This window comes from Felis catus, chromosome A1 (genome assembly GCF_018350175.1).
Source record: "Felis catus isolate Fca126 chromosome A1, F.catus_Fca126_mat1.0, whole genome shotgun sequence".
Classification (NCBI taxonomy): Eukaryota; Metazoa; Chordata; class Mammalia; order Carnivora; family Felidae; genus Felis; species Felis catus.
In genome coordinates this window covers 195244227-195267238 of record NC_058368.1, presented here as the reverse complement: position 1 = coordinate 195267238, position 23012 = coordinate 195244227, and the positions used below count along the sequence as shown (strand labels likewise).

Here is a 23012-nt window from a genome sequence, read left to right as displayed (position 1 = left end):
ACTTTCCAATTTACAGGGGGCTGTCTGAGCTTTCTCAAATTAGATCTTACCAGCATCCTTGTGAAGTGAATGAGAATAGGCATGCCAAGTCTATAAATGGAATCTAATAAGCCACAGAGCCAGGACTTAAACCCGTGTCTTAGGGCACCTCTTACTAGACTTTTTTCAATGTACCCCAGTGCCGCCATTCCAAGACAAGTATTCTTACCTGTAATGTAGCAGGTGACCTGTCTGTTCTGCTCAGAGACATCAGCATCCAAGGTTTTAAGAGTGGCCACGAGTTCACCAGGTTCACTGTTCTCAACCACAGATCCTCTATAGTCTTCAGAAGCAAATCGGGGAGCATTGTCGTTCTCATCTGTAATGGAGACTTCAACCAGGACCTGAGAGGAGAGCTGGATGGTCCTTCCATGGTCATGGGCCACCACATAAAAGCGGTAGGTCTGGCGTGTCTCACAGTCAAGCTCCTGGAGTGTGGTGATCCAGCCAGTCTCACTGTCAATGGCAAAGAGCTCATGGATATTGCTACCAGGATCCGCTGGCAGCCTGTAGCTCACCTGGCCATCATTCCCAGTGTCCTGGTCATTGGCAGTCACCTGAATGACTGAGGTCCCCACTGGCATATTCTCAGTGAGGACAGCCTTATAGGGATCAGCCTCAAAGATAGGCCTATTGTCATTGACATCCTTCACTTGGATATTGACAGAGACCAAGGAGACCAAGGGAGTGTCATTATGGGGACAATGTGCCATCAAATCAATCTGGTACCATTTGGTGGACTCATAGTCCATGGCCTTTCTCACCTTTAGAACTCCTGTGTTTCGGTCCAAGGAGAAGACACCGTCCTTGTTGCTCTCTGGTGTGGTGCCCTGCACTAGACTATAGATGACTGGATCTTGAGCTGCCACTGCTTTAACAGAACCAATTTCAGACCCTTCTGGAAGATCTTCAGATGCAGAGAAAGTATACAAAGGTTCAGAAAACTTGGGCAAGGATACTTCATTAGGAACCACCTGAAGTCGTAACAGCACCAGAGAGTTCCAGTGAGGAGGCCCCCCGTCCTGGGCTTTGATTTTTAAGTCAAAGGCTCGGTTTTCCAATCCCACCAGGCTCTCTTTCACCTTGACAACACCAGTAGTTGGGTTGACTTCAATGACCTCTTCATCCAAGTCCTCCACTGAGTCCACTGAGTAGGTGACATCTGCATTCCGACCTTCATCTGCATCATAGGCCAACACCTGGATAACTGGGGAGTCTTTACTGACATTGGATTGAATGGACACTGTGTACTCAGATGCTTTAAATTGTGGAGGGTTGTCATTTTCATCCGTGAGGATGATCTTCACGGTGCAGAAGGCCACTCTTCCTCCTCCATCCTGAGCCATGACTTTAATGGCAATAACTCTTTCTGTTGAATTTTCCCGATCCAGTTTCTGCAGAGTGGTGATCTGGCCATTGGGGTTTATGGAGAACTTCTCACCTGCTAGTTTATTGATGATGGTATAATCTACAGTGCCGTAGGGACCACTATCTTTGTCTATGGCTAGCAACTCAATCACCTTGGTTCCCACCTTTGCATTTTCTGCCAATTCTGCCTCATAAACATGCTGCTGGAACTCTGGGCTGTACTTGTTGGCATTTGTAGTGTTGATATACACAGGCACAGTTGCTCGGAAGACCCCATCAGAAGCACCTACCCTCAAATTGTAAGAAGAGTCCAGGTGCTTTTTGCAAAGGTTGAACATAGAAATTATTCCTGATGAGCTGTTGATGGAGAAGTGCCTGTCCTGATTGCCAGAAAGAATCAGGTACTCCAGGCGGGAGGTATCCCTGCTGTCAGGGTCAAGAGCTTGCACTTTAAGAACCAGGTGTCCACATGTTGCCAGCTCACTGACATTGGCTTCGTACTGAGGTTGCCTGAACTCTGGGGGGTTATCATTGATGTCCGATACATTAACCACCACAAGGGTTTCACCAGTGAGTGGGGGATCTCCTCTATCCATGGCCCTGACCTTCACATGAAAGTGTTGTTGAGTTTCATAATCCAACTCTTGAACGGTGGACATCTCCCCTGTGCTCCCATTGATCTGGAAGAATTTGGAAATATCTGAGCCATCCTCTACAATCTGATAGGAGACATCACGGTTCTGCCCTGAATCCTGGTCAGAAGCCAACAGTTGGATCACAGGGGTCTGGGCAGGCAAGCCTTCCGATACTGAAGTCGTGTAGACCAATTGAGAGAAAGTGGGAGGGTTATCATTGACGTCCTCCACCAGGACTTCCACTGTGGCTTCAGAAAATGACCCCAGAGCTGTGTCTGTGGCTCTAACTGTGAACACGTGTTTGGTCTTAGACTCATAGTCCAAAGGGCCTGTTACTGTTAGAACACCAGTCTTGAAGTCAGTGGTGAACAGCATCAAGGGCTCTTCCTCCACGATGTTGTAGATGAGTCGGAGTCCCTCTGGACTTCGGGCCTGGGTGTGGAGAATTGGGGTATAGAGTGTGATATTTTCAGGCACTCTCACTTTGTAGTAAGGAGTCTGAAACAGCGGGTTGGATTTATTTCTCACGGTGACAAGTACCTCTTCCTCAGTCTGGAGGGTTGGGGTGCCTCCATCCCGAGCAATGACTTTGAGGTGATACTTATTTAAAGCTTGATAATCAAAGGGTTTCTTCAGTGATATGTCCCCAAGATAGGGGTCAATTCGAAAATATGCATAATCTTCTGCAAATGCATATGTGACAGCACCATTTACCCCCAAGTCCTGATCAGTGGCAGATACCTGACAGAGAACGTCCCCTGGTTCTGTGCCATCTTGGATAACTGTGTAATAAGGTGCATGCTTAAATTCAGGGTGATTGTCATTGACATCCTCAATAGAGACCCTGACCAGAGCCTGAGCCACCCGCTGAGGGGTCCTGTTGTCCCTCAATTCCACCGCTACCGCATAAGTGTCCTGCTGTTCTCGATCAAATGCCACACCTCTTGTCTGCAACACACCTGCTGACCTGACCATCCGAAACATATCTGTGCCATTCAGTAGGAAGTAGGAAAGCGTGTCATTCAAATGATTGCCCTGGGCACCAAGAATCACCAGTGCCTTTCTATCCTGTAAATTCTCCTTCACTGTTGCCTTATAGACGACCTGATCAAACTGCAAGCTTGTGTTAAGAGCCTGTGCCAAAGAAATTTTTACCAATGCAGTATCTTGATATAGGCCATCAGAAGCCCTGATGGTGAGCTCCCGAGAGACTCCCAGGAAAGCAGGGTTCAACACAGATATACGGCCTGTGATGGGATGGATGGCAACAGCTTCGTCAGCATTGCCAGTTTTGATGCCGTAAGTGACTTCCGAGTCATCATCGTTGGCCTGCACGATTAGGAGCTCCATACCCCGATGGATAGGCTTCACTATCACTACTTCATATACCTGATCTGAGAACCTGGGAGGGGAGTCATTTACATCTTTGACATTGATGGTGACCTGGACAGGCCTGGGTGCAAATAAGATGGGGTTTCCTTGGTCATGGACGTAGACGCTGAATTGGAAAGAGGGCATGCTCTCGTAATCCATCTCTGATATGATGATCAGGGTTCCCATGCTGGGATCAATTTTGAAAAACTTCAAAGCCTCTGGCTCCAGAATTTCATAGACCAATAAGGAATTAGCTTCTTCATCACGGTCAGAGGCACGAATCACAAGGGGGTTGTTGTTTTCGTCCACGATCATGCTGTACAATGGAGCTGCTTCACTAATTTGGCCCACAAACACGGACTTGAAGAACGTGGGAGCATTGTCATTTTCATCAATGATGTACACAAGAGCCATAACATCAGTAAATGCTCCTGCCATATTGATGCCTCGGATTTTCAGCTGGTAAGATGAAATTTTCTCATGGTCCAGGTTCTTCTGGGTGGAAATGAGGCCAGAATATGAATTCATGGAGAACACACCATCCTTGTTTCCCTCTCTTAACTCATAGGTAACTTCCGAGGAGCTTGTCGCTGACACTAGGAGGACTGGGGAACCAACAGGGATTGATTCAGGGATCTCGACAAAGTACTCGGCTTTGGAAAAGATAGGGGCACTGCTATCTGATGGGTAAACATTAATGATCACTGTAGCCAGGTCATGCCACTGTGGGGAGCCTTGATCTTCTGCCTTGACTGTCAGGCTATACCGGGCATGATTTGCCTGATCGAGTTTCTGGGCCAGAGTGATGATGCCTAGCAGGGCATTTATGTTGAAGAAACCCTCGCTGTTCCCTGAAACAAAAAACAAGGCAAACTGAAATTCACCCCATGTTCAAGAGATACCAAGTAGGCTTTCTAGATCAGTAATGAGGCTATCACACAAAACGTGGACAGGACAAAATCCACATCCTGTGCTATCCTGGATTTAGTTATGAAATGGTATATAGGGAAGACACCTATTTTATAAAATACCTTACACAAGGCACATAGTAGCTACTCCATAAATGGCAGCTTCAATGATCACTCAGTCTTTGGGTCACAACTTCAGCTACAAACCAAAGCTGTAGAAGGTCTTGAAAGCGAAGAAAGAAACTTAACGCTTTGTAGGAAAAGAACACTGCACTCTGTATTTCGGTGGCGACTTTTATAGGAGAGACTTTTAAAAACCACCCTATCTGCTCCCCACATAGTCTATGGTGGGAAGGTCCTTGTTGGGCTTGGAGGTTGGGTGGGGAGAGACTGAACACAGACCTGGAGGCTCCTGATCAAATACCCTTTCCACCACCCCTGGATTTTCTAAATGTCAAGCATTCTCACATTGCCCTTATAGTTTTTTCAATATCCAGCCACCACCTTCGCAATTTTATACCATTATTGAGTGCATATTTTCCTTTAAACGGATTTGTTTTTTTAATTTAAAATAGCTTAAAAATAATTTTTTTAATGCTCATTCATTTTGGGGGGAGACAGAGAGAGACAGAGTACAAGCAGGGGAAGGGCAGAAAGAGAGAGAGAGACACACACACAGAATCTGAAGCAAGCTCCAGGCTCTGAGCTGTCAGAACAGAGCCTGATGTGAGGCCCGAACTCATGAACCATGAGGTCCTGACCTGAGCCAAAGTCAGATGCTTAACTGACTAAGCTGCCCAGGTGCCCCTAAATTTAAAATAACTTAATAGGCAACTTTTGTATCACTACTTTATTTTTTTTTTAATTTTTTTTTCAACGTTTATTTATTTTTGGGACAGAGAGAGACAGAGCATGAACAGGGGAGGGGCAGAGAGAGAGGGAGACACAGAATCGGAAACAGGCTCCAGGCTCTGAGCCATCAGCCCAGAGCCTGACGCGGGGCTCGAACTCCCGGACCACGAGATCGTGACCTGGCTGAAGTCGGACGCTTAACCGACTGCGCCACCCAGGTGCCCCTGTATCACTACTTTAAAAAAGAAAATCCTTATTGCTTGCCACACATCAGAGGCTACCACAAAAACAAGTCAGTGGAAAAAAACATTTGGATAAAATACCTGGGTAAAATCTGGATAAAACCTATTGCTTGCTAAAGGATGTGAGCCTGAGATCTATCCTCTTTCTTTTGTAAAACCAAGAGTAGCAAGTGTTAGAGAAGAATGAGAGATTCGAGTACCCAGTGAAGCCTTTGTCCTTGACTAACCAGGAAGCCCCCGTGAAAATCAAGGGGAAGTATTTTCTCCATATCTGATTGCCTATCTTTTATAGGCCTTTTAAAATTTGTGGGGCGCCTGGGTGGCGCAGTCGGTTAAGCGTCCGACTTCAGCCGGGTCACGATCTCGTGGTCTGCGAGTTTGAGCCCCGTGTCAGGCTCTGGGCTGATGGCTCGGGGCCTGGAGCCTGCTTCTGATTCTGTGTCTCCCTCTCTCTCTGCCCCTCCCCCGTTCAGGCTCTGTCTCTCTCTGTCCCAAAAATAAATAAACGTTGAAAAAAAAATTTAAAATTTGATATGTAGGGGCTTCTGGGTGGCTCAGTTAAGCATCTGACTTCGGCTCAGGTCATGATCTCACGGTTCATGAGTTTGAGCCCCGCTTTGGGCTCTGTGCTGACAGCTCAGAGCCTGGAGCCTGCTTCAGATCCTGTGTCTCCCTCTCTCTCCGCACCTCCCCCACTTGTGCTCTGTCTCTCTTCCTCTCTCTCAAAAATAAACATTAAAAAATTGTGAAAAACAATAAAATTTAATATTTATTTTGATAAAGGCATAATAACATTTCAAATTTAAGTTTTGAGGAAAGTTCTGATTATACAACATTATGATTCCCAAAAAATAATGTTGAAAATATAATTAATTATATTTCCCCCCAAAATAGTGTCTCAAAGTTATTGCAGTTTTTAAAATCTGACTTTATTTAGACAACAACCCCTTCCTCCCTCCTGCTTGCTCTTTCTTTCTTTCTTTCTTTCTTTCTTTCTTTCTTTCTTTCTTTCATTTATGGTAAGAACAGATAACATGAGATCTACCTCTTAGCAAATGTTTAAGGGTATATAGCACAGTATTGTTAACTAAAAGCACCATGTCACATAGCAGATCTCCAGAATTTCAACTTGTGTAACGGATACTTCCCTCTCCCTAGTTTTATTGAGATGTAATCGACATATAATGTTGTACCGATTTAAGGTATACAACATAATGATCTGATGTACCTTTGTATTGCGAAAGGATTGCCAGAATAGGTTTGGCTAACATCTATCATCTCACACAGTCACAATTTTTTTCTTGTGATGAGAAGATTGCCTCTTTAATGCCATCACTGAGTAACACCTGAACAATTTTGCTCACCTCCAGGGGTATAGGTCTTCACTCAGGGAAGACCTATACTTTACTATTCTTGTTCTGTTTATCACACAGGTGCATATTTTATTATTTCAACAGTAACCAAATAGCCAGGCTTCATCACAAAACATTCCATCTGAGTCTCCCACTCACGGAAGCTATTCTCCAGCTGACTAGTGAGGTGATTTCCCAATTTGCCCTGTGATACAGACCCTGTTTCACCAAAAACAGTTTTGGTAAGTAGACTACAGTTGAAAAGTAGTTCTATTAAAAGTAGCCAAGTAAACTACCTGGGCATAATTATACTTTTTTATGTTATGCTTCTGAGAGAAAAAAACTGGGGCACAAAATTGTATATTCACTTCAATCTTTGCTTTTAAATGTTTATTTTTGAGAAAGAGAGAGGGAGTCCACATGCATGCACACACGCAGGGAAGGGGGAGAGAGAGGAAGACAGAGAATCCCAAGCAGGCTCCGCACTGTCAGCGCAGAGGTAGAGATGGGGCTCGAACTCACAAACCATGAGATCATGACCTGAGCCAAAATCAAAAGTAGACACTTATCTGACTGAGCCATCCAAGCCCCCCCACACCCAATCTTACTACTGCAAAAATATGCATAGGAAAAGATAAGAGGGAAATACACAAAATTATTTTGTCTGGTGAAAACTATGGCAGAGTGCTATTTTCTTCTTTATTCCTGCTTCTCCCATGTTTTAAAAAATGAGCATGTGTGACTTCTATAATCAGAAGGATATTTTAGAACAAGTCTTAATCTATCTATAAAATAAAATTAGTACCTCCATCAATGGGGTTGTGAAAAAGATAAAATGAGCTAAAGGTGTGATTATGCTTCATAAATCACAAAAAGTAAGCAATTAATGGGTTAGAATTTGTATTATCATTCTTCAGTGATGTATATATAGACTTCTGCCACCTGGCAAGGTAAAAGAGTTTCTGTTTCTTAAAAAAAAAAAAATGTAAAAGCTCTGATTTCTAGAAAGTGTATAGGCAGTAAATGAACATTATGCTCTATGAGTCCCTTTGTAACATCTAGCTCGCTGAGTTTTACTTTTATTAAAGATCATTAAGAATTATCAAACATTAAAAATTATCATTAATGATTATATTTGGATACTAGATATTATCATTTTTGTTTCTTTAATTATTTATAATTAACATGTATCAATGATAGCAATAACCCCTGGCATTTGTATAATATGTGACAGTTTACAATATGTATTAATGCACATTTTCTCTTTTTCTCTTTACAAAGACTTTCTGGTACAGGGGACATCATTCCCAATGTTGAGAGGAAGAAAACCATATAATAGATATGAAACAATGATACGGCCTTAACAGAAAATGTTACTCCTAAATGTAACTCCTAAAACTGTGCCATACATATTACAAAGTATTTATAGGTCACTTCTATTGTAAAGGCACAAAGATATTACAAAGATGTTACATGGACTCCATAAGCATCCTTTATATATACATTGTTGCTGAATTTATATAATATGTCTATAAATTCTCCCATAACTTAAGTAGGCCCTTTGTTATTATTCTTACCATCTCTGGAAGTGGATTAATTTAGGTTATTATAATCCCAGAGAATGCTCTAGAAATGGTATTTGCCAAAGGTTAGAGAGCCTGGCATCTGATTCACTTGCAAATTCATGCCTCCGGTGGTTTTTCTTATTGCCAAAGACTCTTCCCTCATGCTCTGGACTCATGGCCAGCCTCTCACCTTTCAGGAAGGAGTAGCGGACCTCGGCATTGGCTCCCCGGTCACCGTCCATGGCTCGGACCTGGAGCAGCTCTGTGCCAGGGGCCGTGGTGTCAGGAACACTCGCCTCATAGTAGAGCTGGGTGAAGTGGGGTGGGTGGAGGTTTCCAGCCTCCACGTGAATAGACACCCACACAAAGTTCCTCTTGATGGGCATCTCCTGGTCTCGGACCTACGGGCCCAGGGGAGAATGCCGTGAGCAGCAAACGGAATGGGAGGCGGCAGGGTTACATGAAGGTCAATGAAATACAATGCCAGTGAAAGATACACCCAACTGTAACTCTGTGTTGCTTTAAATTTTGCTCTCTTTTATGCTCTTTTTTCTTCAAAAAAAATTGTTTTAATGCTTATTTTTATTTTTGAGAGAGACAGACACAGAGAGACAGAGTGTGAGTGGGGGAGGGGCAGAGAGAGAGGGAGACACAGAATCGGAAGCAGGCTCCAGGCTCGGAGCTGTCAGCACAGAGCCTGACACGGGGCTTGAACCCACCAACTATGAAATCATGACCTGAGCTGAAGTCGGACGCTTAACTGACTGAGCCACCCAGGCGCCCCTGCTCTTTTTTCTTTTTAAATTAACTTATAAATTAGTGATTATTAGGCTTAGCTGTATTCATGGACTGTCCCATTTTAGGAGAAAGACAGAAAGAATTACAGAAACCGTATTTTTCAACTGAGGTCTCAGATGATATTTCTTCAAGATGTTAACATGTTACGCAGGGGAAAAAATTCTATGGTCAACTAAATTTAGGGGGCGCGGAATTAAATGATGTTAAAGTTTTCTTTGTTGCAGGACTTTGCAGAGCCTTTAATATATATTAATGTGCCCAGAGGATGATAACCTAGCATATAAAATCCTGCTCCTTGAGTCAGGAAGGCTGGATTTGATTCTGGTTCCATCATAAAGAACTGTATGATGGTGAGTAAGCCCCTGTGGGCCTGTGGTGTAAGAGGAGAGAAATGGGTAGGATCCAGGCTGGGACTAGAGTGTGGCACTTGAGGCACGTAGGGTGTAGATTTAAGGAGTCTCACTCTCAGAGTCATAAGGTGCGGGCACAGAACCCTGAAAGTGAGTCCTTCTTAGTTTTTTGTGCCCTGCCAACGCCTCTCTTGCTCACCCTAGTGCTTGCTCTAGGCAGGAGGGTCTCTGGGTCCTCCCCAGCTCTGACACTGTGGCAGTCTGCATTGTCGCCATGAGGTCATGGAGCAGGGAGAGAGCTGTTGGGGGGTGTGTGGACTGAGCCCAGAGAAAGCCCAGGTTGTAGGAGTTTCCTTGGCAGCTCTGTAATCTCTTTCTTTACTCTCAGGCACCCCTTATGGAAGGTGCCTCTGGCAGGCTGGGAAGTATCACATCTCATGTCATGCGTCGTCATGAGCATCGGCGTACCTGTCTTATCAGGGAAGAGGGGACCTTCAGCGTGCCTCCAAGGGTGCCCACCCCCACATATCCACATGCAAGTGCATCTTTCCTGGTTTTTCGGCTTACTCACCATAACTGTCAGCGTGTGCTGGGAGGGGCCCAAGCCAAGGTCCAACTTCCCCACGGTTACCAAGACACCACTGCTTGGGTCCAGCTGGAAGAGGCTGGCACTTGCTGGGTCTTGGCTGCCATGTATGGTGTAGATGAGGCCTTTGCCCTTGTCTGGATCCGTGGCCTGAACTCGGAGGAGCTCCACCCCAGGCAGTGTGTCCTGGGGAACTCTGACCTCATAATGAGCCTCCAGGAACTGGGGCCGATGGTGGTTGACATTGGCAATCATGAAGATGTAGACCTAGGGAGAATGAGAGGGAAAGGTAGCCTGTAAGCTCTAGGGGGTCCGTGACCTTGTCTGTCTGGTTCTTCGCCATACCATCGGTGCCTAGAACAGTGCCTGGCACACAGCAGCCACTCGATAAATATTTGTTGAATGAACGATACGATTTCAAAATCACAAGGCTCTGGGGTGCCTGGGTGGTGCAGTCGGTTAAGCGTCCGACTTCAGCTCAGGTCACGATCTCGCGGTCCGTGAGTTCGAGCCCCGCGTCAGCCCTCTGGGCTGATGGCTCAGAGCCTGGAGCCTGTTTCCGATTCTGTGTCTCCCTCTCTCTCTGCCCCTCCCCTGTTCATGCTCTGTCTCTCTCTGTCCCAAAAATAAATAAACGTTAAAAAAAAATTTAAAAAAAAATCACAAGGCTTTGAAATAATGTGCAGTCCAGTGGTTTTCAAAAACAAAATTTCGGTTAAAAGGACCTTTCTTCAAGTGAATTTTTTAATGAAATTCCAATATATGAAGCGGGTAAAACTCTGGCTGAAACCACCGTAGAAATCTAGAGCCCCCACTGACCAGCATGCCTCATACCCCCGACAGCCTCTATGGAACTTTATCCTTAATGGAAAACTGTTCATTGAGACAAAGCCCTTCGTTACACAGTGGGAACAAGAATTCTCCCAAGAGCACAGAAGTAGAAAATCTATCAGATAAGACTGGAAGGCAGAACCTTAATTCCAAATTCGGCGTCTTCTGAAGTACACCACATCCACTGAAAGCCTTGTGTAGCTTCTTCCCAATGAAGGAAGCCTCCCGTCCCCTCTCAGCTCAGGGGGTCCCCAGTCAAGCCTCTAACCTGAGTGGCAATGGTGTGGGACCCATCGGTCACCTCCACGGTCAAGTTATAGCTCGACCTCCTCCTTGTGTCGAGAGGCCTAGCGATGACAATGCTTCCTGTGGTCTTCTCAATGTCAAAGTCCATGTCCTGGTCACCACCTGGAGTGGGGGTGGGGAGGGGGAGGAGCACACACAGCCTCAGTGATGGAGACAGTAGGAGAGCAACGGGGTCTGTCTGGCACGTTTAGAGGAAGGGGCCGTGGATCCTGTCAAGTTCTTGTCAAATTATTATCAAGATCTGAGCGGTGATACAGAAAAAGGTACACTTATAAGGCCTGAAGAGTGGCGGAGGAAGACCAACGTTTGCCGTAGAACGTGTTCTGCTACCAGGATGGTAAACACAGGAGTAATGGAGCTCCACCCCGTGGCCTACAGGACAGTTTGCATAGCCTAAAGGTGCCTATGTGCAGGAGAAAAATGAAAATAACTCTGTTCAGGGTGCCTGGGTGGCTCAGTCGTTTAAGCACCCGACTTTGGCTCGGGTCATGATCTCACGGTTCATAGGTTAGAGCCCTGGGTCCGGCTCTGTGCTGACAGCTCAGAGCCGGGAGCCTGCTTCAGATCCTGTGTCTCCCTCTCGCTCTCTGCCCCTCCCCTGCTCACACTCTGTCTCTCTCTCTCTCTCTCTCAAAAATAAATAAACATTAAAAAAATTTAAAAAAAAAGAAAATAACTCTGTTCAAGAGGAAATTGATGCAATAAACTGTAAAAATCTAAAATGTAGAATTAGCATGCAGCTATTTAATTGTTTACTCAACAGAAATCTGTTTAGTGGCATGGAAATATGTTCATGTTATATTTTAAAAGGTTATAAAACAACATTTTAATATAACCCTAAGTGTGTGTGTGTGTGTGTGTGTGTAAAGAAAAACCACAAAAAGGAAAGACAGCAACATTTTAACAGTGGATTATCTTCTGATTGGTGGGGGCTTTGGTGATTTTATCATCCTCTCTGCATTTATTTGTGTCCTCTAAATGTTCTACAGAGTACATGTGTTAATTTGTGCCAAAGAAAAAGAAAAGCCAAACAAGAGGAACAGTTAGTCAGAATTGAAAGTCAAAAATCTTGGGACAGGTGTGCATCCAATCTCTGAACTAGACAGAATCTCTCTAATTGGACCCCAAAGTTCATGTGGTACTGAAACTCTTAGATATTCTTAACCTGGAATCCCTGGCTGCATTTCAAGGGATCTATAAATCCCTATATTTGTATTCTCGTGTGTGTGTGTGTGTGTGTGTGTGTGTGTGTGCGCGCACGCACGTGCACATGTGCACACCTTTCTGGGAAGAGAGCCTAAGCATTCATTAGATTCCCAAAGGATTCATCAGATTCTCAGAGGGGTCTATGCTCCCCTCCCCCCAGATATTTTAACAAAATCTTGGTTTAGAGACAAAAGAAATTTCAGAGAAGACCATGAGAGCTTGGACCCAAGTGTCTCCTACAAAGAGAATGGACCCTTTCCCCTGATCATGAGGACGGAACCTGGGATTAGAACATGAAGCATGGCCCCAGGGACAGCGGTCCTCAAGCCATGGTCCACGATATCAGCTCTGCAGGGATCTCACACTGAGGCAGAAGAGGAAACACAAAACTTGTGCTTTCTCCTCTGACTCTCCTAGGCACTTGGAGTAACTGGGGGACTGTCCCACTCTGGCTGGGGTACCAGTGAGGCCATGGAGGCTCGACCTGAGATCACAGCTGGTGCGGAAGGAAAGATTGGCAGGAGTGGTGCTTCTCCTCACCAGCTGCCCCAGAGAACAAGGGCAGAGACAGTCACCACTCACAGACAAAGGAGGGGCTTCCAGGGAGCATGACCTGAGTGAGCGCGCTCAGAAGGACCGTGCTGTGAAGACCACGCCTGGGCTATAAGGATGGAAGGGGCTGACCCTCCTAGGGTCCTCACCGGAGATGTTGAACCAGAAGAGACCGGGTCGGCCCTCCACACTGATGACCCCCACCATGTGGTTCACGGGGTCCGTCTCCATGACCGTAAAGCTGTAGTGGGCCTCGTCAAAGGCCAGTGGTATGGAGGAGGGCCGGGGCTGGGGGATCCACTCGATGTGCAGCCGGACACTGGCTGAGAGTGGTGGCTGTCCACTGTCTGTTGCTTTGATCTGAAAAGAAGCCAAAACTGAAATTGAGGCCTTGTCTGCAGGGCTGGGCAAGAAATAAGAAGACCCAGGTGGCCAGGCGAGAGGCAGAGCATCCTGTGACTGCTGGAGCCGGCCTCCCGTCCATTCGTCCATTCATTCCACACACACAGCAGGAAGCCCTGATGTCAACAGGTACCACACTGGTTGCTGCAGGTGCAGTGGGCACGAAACAGGTGACCTGCTCGAGAACTTCACGCGTAGTGAAAAAATAATCAAAGCCCCTCTTAACGGAAGGCTTACTGTGTGCTGGTTCTAGAGCTGGGCTTGGCACACACGGGCCCTTCTTAACAACCAAAACCATAAATTAGACGAGAATTTACGGAGCTCTCACTAGGATCAGGCCCTGCTCTGAGTGCAATATCTGATTTAATCCTCATGACAGCCCTGAGAGGTCCTGTTACATCTCCCTTTGCAGGAGCAAATGGGCTCAGCACAGGGAACTTGGCCGCCCGGGATCATCTGCCTCACCAGCAATGAGGCTGGGGTTTGGAGTCAGGCTGTCGGACAGGAGAGGCCATATCCCAACCGCTTGCTATATTGGCTCCCTACAAGGAAACTGTTCTTATCCGCATTTCATAGATGCTAAAACAAAGGCTCAGAGAGGTTAAGTGGCTTGGCTTTGGGCAGGTGCAAAATGGCAGAGCTAGAATTGGAACCTAGGCTTACTTTGATTCCAAAGCCTGTGCTACTCTCACCAAAATCCTTATCTCTAAGAACAGATCAGGTTTCCCAGGCAAGGACCCTATTGCCTTCAAAAAGAAACGCCCAGAATTCTGATCCTTTGGCTGACGCTGGGGCTCCCATTTCTCTGGGAGAAAGCCAGGGAAGGGAATAGCACCTCCACCATGCCTGAGGGCTGTCTCCCTTCTCTTGTATCCTCAAAGAAAATCCCTAACCGGTTATGACACTCCCTGCTCTGCGGCCTCCACCCCCCCCCCCCCCACACACACACACACCACTCACTGTTAGGATGTTGTACTCTCCGGCTGTGAAGGTGTTGCTGGATGACACCATGCCTGTGGCTGGGTCGATGCTGAAGCTCCCCTCATCACTCTCCTCGATACTGTAGGTGACCCTGCCATTGAGACCCTCATCAGGGTCTGAAGCCACCAGCCTGTACACAGGCCCAGGGGTTGCCGGGCTCAGCCTCTCTGGAAGGCGGACATTGAAGAGTTTGTGGGAGAACACGGGGGGGTTGTCGTTGACATCTAAGATGCGGACCACCACCCTGGAGGTGGACTTTAAGGAGGGCTCCCCGTTGTCCAGCACAGTCACCTGGGTACAGAATGGAGTATGAATTGCCAAGTGCAAAGCAGTGAATATGCATCACCACCCACTGCAACCCTTCTGCTATCCCTGCCTTGCACAGCCTGGAAACATTAGCCAGGCTGTGTTTTGGTATATACTTGTGATTTTCATTATCATAACTTCACCTACTTGGAACCCAGCTCTCTGGTGACCTCGCCCACGGGAAAGCCAGCAAGAACAGAGAAGCCGGAAAGAATTGGAAGAAAACAAAGCCACAGAGGCTCTAGAGAAAAGCTCATGTTCTTTACTCAGGAGGCCCATGGGCCATTTCTCGGAGACCATTTACTTTTTATTTGCTTGTAATTCTCATAAGCTTTGTTCTCTGGTTTCCTTAAGCTACTGGAGGTTAGAAAAAAAACAAATGGGAAGATGTTTATGAAGGAGTGGGTGGTACCTTTTGAGTCAGACATGCCGACCGATGCATGAAATAAAATCCAGGGCAAGAGAAAAGGCACTAACTCCTAAAACAACTTCAGAATCAAGGGCTATTTCATGTAGGGGCAAATCGTCCCACGCATCAAGGGCCCCGAGGGCATCATACAAGATAGGACATTTCCACTCTAAGTGGTTCTGAATTTTTAAAATATTTTGGTGTTTGAAGAGAAATACCTCTGCTGAGCTAGGGAGAATGCTTGGTCCCTAGAAGGCCGTTTAGCAACTGCTTACTAATAATACCTGTCTCTTTCAAAGGGGAGGTGCAGAGCCTGAGAGCATAGAAGGCCAGTTTATTTCAATTCTGCTGAAGGAATGTGTGTCCCTCCCACCTGATGTCTTTAAGACTGGAAGAGATGCCCGCTCATCAGTTATGGATAGCTCCAGAGGGGGCATAAGTAGATTCCTTCTGATTTACTCCATTCTGGGTCAAGACTGATTCCTCTTGTTGGAACGGGCACCAGGGATGTTTACGTGATTTTACAAACATCCTAGAGCCCACAGATCTAGAGAACAAAGGTCTGGGCTTTCATCTGGGTCTGTACTGACCTAGTGCTTGACCTTGGGCATAGGGATGGGCTGGAAACCAGACTCAACAAGTACACAGCATGTGTGTACCACTCCCTATTCCTGTACTCACCACAGACATTACTAATCAATCAGCGCTTCCTGCCCAGCCCAGACACGGTTTCAGATTCCTTCCCTTCCCAGTGCTGGAGAGCCAGGAAAGACCCTGAGAGGCTTCACCACCAACCACAGCAAGACTCAGCTTAAGAAACTCCTCTGCCCTGAGCCTCAGTCACATTACTCGGAGATGCCCATGTGGCCCCAAGGCCTGGCTCAGCTTCTGCTTGGCCTCCTTCAGGAGGTTTTTGAATCCAGTGAATGAGTTCACCACCATTACTCACCTCCAGGATGTGTTCATCCTTGTTCTCTCTGTCCAGCTGCCGGGCTGTGGATAGGAGACCTGGGGGAGAGGCGGAAGGAGGGACACCTGAGCGAAGGGCTCCCAGGGCCACTTTATTGAGAGTGTGTTCACGGATACATTTAAATCCTAGGGCAGAATTTTTCTGGTCTTTGGAGAGCAAAGGCATTAAGGGGAAATGGGGCCCTGAAGGAGGAGAAGGGGAAGTGAGGAAGGAGAGTACAGCAGAGACCATGGGATCCGCAGGTGTTCCCACCTACGTCCAGCTTTCACCATTAGAAAGGATGCTGTGGGGGCACCTGGGTGGCTCAATTGGTTAAGCATCTGACTCTTGATTTTGGCTCAGGTCATGATCTCATGGCTTGTGAGTTCGAACCCCACAGTGGGCTCTTCGCTGACAGTGCAGAGCCTGCTTGGGATTCTGTCTCTCTCTCTGCCCCTGCCCCACTTGCTCTCTCTGTCTCTCTCTCAAAATAAATAAGGGGCGCCTGGGTGGCGCAGTCGGTTAAGCGTCCGACTTCAGCCAGGTCACGATCTCGCGGTCCGTGAGTTCGAGCCCCGCGTCAGGCTCTGGGCTGATGGCTCAGAGCCTGGAGCCTGTTTCCGATTCTGTGTCTCCCTCTCTCTCTGCCCCTCCCCTGTTCATGCTCTGTCTCTCTCTGTCCCAAAAATAAATAAACGTTGAAAATAAATAAATAAATAAATAAATAAACAAACAAACTTAAAAAAAGAGATAGTAAAAAAAGGGCGGGGGAGGGATCTGTGCGCAATGTATTATTGGGGGCTTGGGGGCGGGGAGGCAGCTTGTGTCCCCTGGCTCCTCTCAGCTTGCCTGTAAGTTGAGGAAGGTGGCTTTGGGTATCTGTGAGTCTAGTTTTGATTTCCTGTGGCACTATGGCTACAAACTGCAGGCATCTGAGGCCGGAGAGGAGAGAAAGTGCCAGCTGTCTACCGCCATCAGGAAAGTCAAGATGGAGGTGATGCTACAGGTGATGCATCAGCACTGGGTAGGAAAGGTCTCTTGAATGAAAGCAGAGCAGGCAGGGGTCAGTGGGTCATCTGAAACTTTCAGCAAGTTTTTTTTAATCTTGTTTAGGCAATTAAATGGCGGAGTCATGGAATGGAGTGTGAGGAAGGGGGCTCAGTGAGGGGAGAGGGGAGCTGGTACTGGGTGGAGACTCCCGGTGCTGGAAATGGGAGCATGTGTGAGGAGTGGCCTCTGTTAGAGAAGCGTTGCTGCCTTGTGAGGTAGAACCAAGTCACCCTGACTTTTTCTTCCCTGACTGAGGGCAGGCATGGGGGGGGGGGGGGGTCGTGTGGAGCAGAGAAGGTTCCTGGAAAGCCCCACAGCTCAAGGCCCTTCCAGTCAGGGAAGAAAGACACACTTCTCTGGGCCAGTGTGGATATTGTCCCAGGTCACCTCACTCAGTTCATCCCCAAGCTGAGAGGCCTGACAGGGAAGGGCCCAGGATCCCGGGCCCCCCAGGAGGAGTGCAGGGACGAAAGGGCCTCAGCTAGTAAACCTTCCTTCTGGCTCAGTCCTGGCTTTCCTCCTGCTTCTCTCTCTCCGTCCCCTCTTATCCCTTTCTCTCCCCTCTCTCTCTCTCTCTCTCTCTCTCATTTATCCCTCACCGTCCTCCTTCTCTCTTCCTTACCTCTCTCTTCCTCTCTTCCCTCCCCTTATTTACCTCTCTGAATATCCGACATTGTCTGTCTCTGGTTTTTCTTCTCTCTCTCTCTCCCTTGTCTCACCACCGCATCCCCAGACCTTCTAAGGGCCAGTGTCCCTGGAATTTCTGCCTATGGCTTCCTGGATCATTGCCTCTGTCGTCAGCCTCATCCCTCTCTCTGAGGTCAGTGTCAGGATTCCCAGGGAGTGCCTTATAGAATGGGGACATGGCAAAGCCGCCCCCATGGGTCCTGTGTGAGGATCCTTCCTGGCATGAGGTGACCCTCGTCATTTCTCTTCCCCAAACAAATGTTTCCCATCACCCATCTCAGGCCCATCTTTGACTTTCCTCTCCCTCATCCAGTGATTCTCCAACACCTGTTGATTCCACCTCTAATGGATTCCAGATCCTTCTACTCCATTCACCCTGCCCTACCACAGTCTGGATCTTACTCCAACCACCTTTGCAGCTCCCTCTCCTTCAGGGTCCCAACAGCCAACACTCCTCTGTGTCCAGCTCTGTATAGATCTATATTGATTAACTCACTTAATCTTTACAATTACACAGGAGGTAGCTATCATCATGTCTATTTTACTGGTGGGAAAAGTCAGGCATAAAGCAGCTGAGTAACTTTACCTACCTCTTGCAGTTAATAAGTGAGGGAAGTTGGGGCATCTTGGTGGCCCAGGGGGTTAAACATCTGCCTGACCCTTGATTTTGGCTCAGGTCATGATCTCATGGTTCATGAGATCAAGCCCTGCATCAGGCTCTGTGCTGACAGTGTGGAGCCTGCTTGGGATTCTCTCTCTCTCTCTCTCTCTCTCTCTCAAAAATAAATAAACATTTTTTAAATTAAAAAAATAAGTAGGAGGAATGGGATCTGCATTTAGACAATTGCCCTACTTGCTGTCCCTTCCTCCCTGCTGGCTATTGCTCCAGTCGCTCTCCTTGCCCAGGTGTCCTTGCAGACTGCTGTCCGTCCTTCTCACCCTTCAGCTCAGCATGGCCACCCCTGCTCCATGAAGCTGTTGCTACTGCACCACACCGAGCAACTCTCCCTCTCCTCTGGGTGGCTGTGGCACCGCATCTACACATATCTTACGATGGGCTCGTTCGCACTGGCTCTCTAGTTTTTTATACCCAGATCTTCATGCTCTTGATGGGTTGAGTTCCTCAAGGCCCCAAACTGTGTTTAATTATCTTCACATCTCAACACAGCACACAGTTTAAATGCTTCATGAGGGCAGACACCTTTAAACATTTGTTGAACAAAGGGATGAAGCTTGGGCTTCACTAGCGATGGTCAATGCTGGCAGAGATTCATTCATTAATGACTCTCTTATTTCTTGAAGTCCTACTGTGTGCTAGGCACTGAAGATATTAAAGAAGGAAAAAACAATCAAGGTTCCTTTTCTAGAAAGCCTTTGAAGTTTAGTGGAGGACATAGATAATTAATGGAATAATCACACACGTGAATATAATGTTCTGTGATAAGTGTTTAAAAAAGAAAGGAGAAAGGGCCCCTGGGTGGCTCAGTCAGTTGAGCGTCCGACTTCGGCTCAGGTCATGATCTCATGGCTGATGAGTTCGAGCCCCGTGTCAGGCCCTGTGCTGACAACTCAGAGCCTGGAGCCTGCCTCAGATTCTGTCTCTGTCTTTCTCTGCCCCTCCTCTGCTCACGCACTGTCTCTCTCTCTCTCTAATACAAATAAACATTAAAAAAAATGTGTTTTTTTTAAAGTAGACTGAGCTGGGAGATGTATTATAGTGTCAGGAAAAACTGTAAAGAAAGAATGGCTGGGCTGGGATCTGAAAGAGGAGTGGGAGTTAGCCAGACTAAAGGAAAGGAAAAGGAACTTCTGGAAGAAAGAACAGTGTATGCAAAGGCCATGTGTCAGGAGAGGGCACGGACTGAAACAGGCCATGTCGTCGGAACCAGAGTGGTAGGAGAAGAAAGGCAGGATGAAGCCCGAAAGGTCCACAGAGACGATGTCAGACGCAGTGTGGGAGACATGGCAGGATCTGGCTTTATCTTAAGGATGTGGGGGAACCATTCAAAGTATCCAGGCAGGGAAATGGGATGATGTAATGGTGGTGATAAGAAAGGGGGGCTGGGGCCTCCACTCCTGACTTATTATTTTATTTTTAAATGTTCGTGCTGGTTAAAATGTCTTCTCCTCAACTGCAGGAAGACTAAGGACATCTCTGTTCTCTGGGGCATTTTGCCAGACCCTGTGTCAGGGAACTGTTGACAGTAAACAGGATGGGGATTTGGAAGACATTGAGAAGCCAATGCCTTAGGTGAGAGACCTCTTCTCTCTTCTGCAAGGTCGGGGGGGGGGGGGGACAGGATGGGCCCAGTGAGAGCCAGCTTAGGCCTGTTTTCCAGGGTGAAAGGATCCTTCTTAAAGTACTAATCCATTCCTTGAGATCAAAGGTTAACAGGAAAGGCTCCAAACAAATGTCCCTGTGCAAATAGATACTTGCGTCCTCCACCCACCGTCTGTCCCAGGACTTCCAGCCTCTTGCTCCTCCTCATTTCCTTCTGTCTTAAGGATGGGGAGCTAGTTTCTCCCTTTCCACCTCCTCCAATCTCGCCAGGGTTCTGTCCTTCCAAGAATGAATTATTGGAGCCAGAGATAGGATCTTGGGTTCGGAGGAGATAGCGTCTGCCCTCTCTGCTATACCGCTGTCCATCCTCTAAGAGAAAGATGTGGCTTTGGAGACATATCCACAGCAGCGGGAGCTGGCTCTCAAATTCCAACAGCAACAGGAGCCAGGCAGGTAGCCTCAGTTCGAGAAGCAGGCTGAGGGTAGCACAAGAGGGAGGAGGGGCCCATGGGGACCAGAGGACAGGCACCTGCTCTGCATGGAGAGCTGCTGTTGGCTTCAGGTAGTTGAGGCCCTGTGCAAATGTGAGCTCAGTGTGGCCAGATCTCCTAGTTCTTTACGATCCACCGGAAATCTGGAGTGTTTTGTGGAATTTTCTAATTTTTAAATGCTGGCAACAACTTGAAAAATCATTGTTTAAGACTTGCACAAGCCAAACAAAACGCCTTTGTGGTCTATGAACCACCCACCGTCTTGCCCCGGATGGCCTTGGGCCAAGGATAGATGTTTATGAGATGGTTGACTCTACTGGAGTGGATCTCCACTGCCACCGCTCTGTGGGCAGGCTTGAGATCGGTTTAGAACTAGGGTTAAGAGATTGGATCTGTGGCTGTGACTCGGGGGAGGGGTCAGTTTGGGAGCACTCAGAGATCTGAAATAGTCCCAGCGTGGCCACCCAGGCATCCTGCTTAGCTTTCCTAGGCCCCAAGGAAAGAAAGCCAATATATTCTTGTTTTCCCAGAGAGATAGACTGCACAGCAGTGGTTCTCAAACTTAGCACCCCTGAGAATCCCCCGGATATTTTGTTAAATAAAAGATGGGTTTCTGGGCCCCGGCCTGTGGTAAGGTGGGGCCTGAGAATTTGAATTGCTAACTCGTGGGCAGGTGATGCTGAGGATGATGGTCCAAGACCGAACTGTGAAAAGCACTGTGGTAGAGACTCCTATTCAGCCAGATTCCTGAGGTCCTTACCTGTGAGCGGGTGAAGAACAAAGAATCCCATATTGTTCCCACCGGTGATGTTGAAGGTCAGCTTCCCTTTGGAGCTGGAGTCCGGGTCCCAGGCATCCAGCTGAAGCACAGAGGTGTGCAGGGGGGCATCCTCCCGGACGGAGGGATAGAACACCGGCCTGGACATCCGGGGCGGGTTGTCGTTGACATCTGTAACCTCAATGTAGACTTCGGTTACGGAAGAGAGAGGTATGGAACCTCTGTCCACTGCCAGTACCGTCAGCCAGTAGCAGGACACAGATTCTCGGTCCAGGGGTGCCAGAGTCTGGATCATACCTAGGGACAGTCGAGCACCAAACCCCAAATCTTTTAGAGCTCACAGTAGCTTTCGGAATCACTTTACCTAACGGTCCCCGGGCGATACTGTGGAAACAGGAGTGTTCCACAGGAAAAGGGACCTGCTGTCGATGTGGTGTGGGAGCTGCTGAGTTAAACGCATGCAAGTCGTAGCCTTGCTGTAGAGCCTCTCAGAACCGTTCTCTGCTAAGATAAGCCTGTGACAGTTGTCCTTAAACCGGTTCCCTCAAGTTTCAAATAGTGTAGATACCCATTTAAAGGTTAGGGATCTGATGACTAAATTGCTGTTCCCCTTTCCAGCATCCTTATGATTCTAGAGACCTCACTTCATGCCTCAGTTTGCTCGCTCCAGAGATTGCTTACTATGGGCCAGCACTGTTCTAGAAGTCGAGAGTCCGACAGTGAGCACAAGAGGGGTGCACCCTAAGTTCTCATGGGCCACGCTCAGCTGGAAGGACTTGTGCCAGAGGACAAGGCCCATGCTCACAGCTGTCGTGGGGCAGAGCGGAAGGAATCTCACTGTTTTGTCAGCTGGAGGGACGAAGGCCCAGAGAGAGAACGTGATTTGATCAACATCGGGTAGCAAGTGGGCCTGAAGAGCAGAGTCTCTTTCAACTGACTCTCAGTCTAATGCTCTTTCTACCACATCACCCTGCCCTTCACCCTGGAAATAAATCACCCATCAGATTGTAAGCTCTTTGAGGACAGTGACCTACCTTTATTCACCTGGGACCTCCCCCAAGGTGTCACTCTCAGAATCTCACAAGCAGAAGGTGCTTGTGAGTGTTTGGTGAATTGCACTTATTTTCTATGAAGCTTTAAAAGGAATAAATAGGGAAGTTTGGTCAGTTAAGCATCCAATTCTTGATTTCAGCTTGGGTCATGATCTCTCGGTTCGTGAGTTTGAGCCCTGGGTCGGGCTCTGTACTTACAGTGCGGAGCCTGCTTGGGATTCATTCTCTCTCTCTCTCTCTCCCAAAATAAATAAATAAACTTGGGGTGCCTGGTTGGCTCATTTGGTAAAGTGTCTGACTTCAGCTCAGGTCATGATCTCATGGTTCATGAGTTTGAGCCCCCAGTCGGGCTCTGTGCTGACAGCTCAGAGCCTGAAGTCTACTTCGGATTCTGTGTCTCCCTCACTCTTTGCTCCTCCCCTGCTTGTTCTCTCTCCGTCTCTCAAAAAGAAATAAACATTAAAAATTTTTTTCTAAATAAATAAATAAACTTTAAAAAAGGGAGTAAATAAGCTGGTGCCAACTTTTTGGAGGGTAATATGGAAATTATGTATTAACATTGAAAATATGCATTATCCTTTGACCCAGCAACTGCATTTTTAAGAGCTTTCCCATGGGGCGCCTGGGTGGCGCAGTCGGTTAAGCGTCCGACTTCAGCCAGG

General features: G+C 47.3%; 2 protein-coding genes across 2 annotated transcripts in view; one reads left to right on the top strand and one right to left on the bottom strand.

Annotated features, from left to right (window-relative positions):
* Nucleotides 1-23012, top strand: part of SLC36A1 (solute carrier family 36 member 1) — a 167523-nt gene that overhangs the window by 101336 nt on the left and 43175 nt on the right. The gene's annotated exons all lie outside the window — the stretch shown is intronic.
* Nucleotides 1-23012, bottom strand: part of FAT2 (FAT atypical cadherin 2) — an 84849-nt gene that overhangs the window by 35712 nt on the left and 26125 nt on the right. Inside the window, exons 3-10 of the mRNA XM_006927970.5 lie at nucleotides 21281-21595; nucleotides 16012-16070; nucleotides 14327-14638; nucleotides 13114-13324; nucleotides 11169-11308; nucleotides 10055-10336; nucleotides 8526-8736; nucleotides 209-4267 (exon numbers count right to left, since the gene is read on the bottom strand). Coding sequence (XP_006928032.4) covers nucleotides 209-4267; nucleotides 8526-8736; nucleotides 10055-10336; nucleotides 11169-11308; nucleotides 13114-13324; nucleotides 14327-14638; nucleotides 16012-16070; nucleotides 21281-21595 — 5589 coding nt within the window. The remainder of the gene's footprint in view (nucleotides 1-208; nucleotides 4268-8525; nucleotides 8737-10054; nucleotides 10337-11168; nucleotides 11309-13113; nucleotides 13325-14326; nucleotides 14639-16011; nucleotides 16071-21280; nucleotides 21596-23012) is intronic.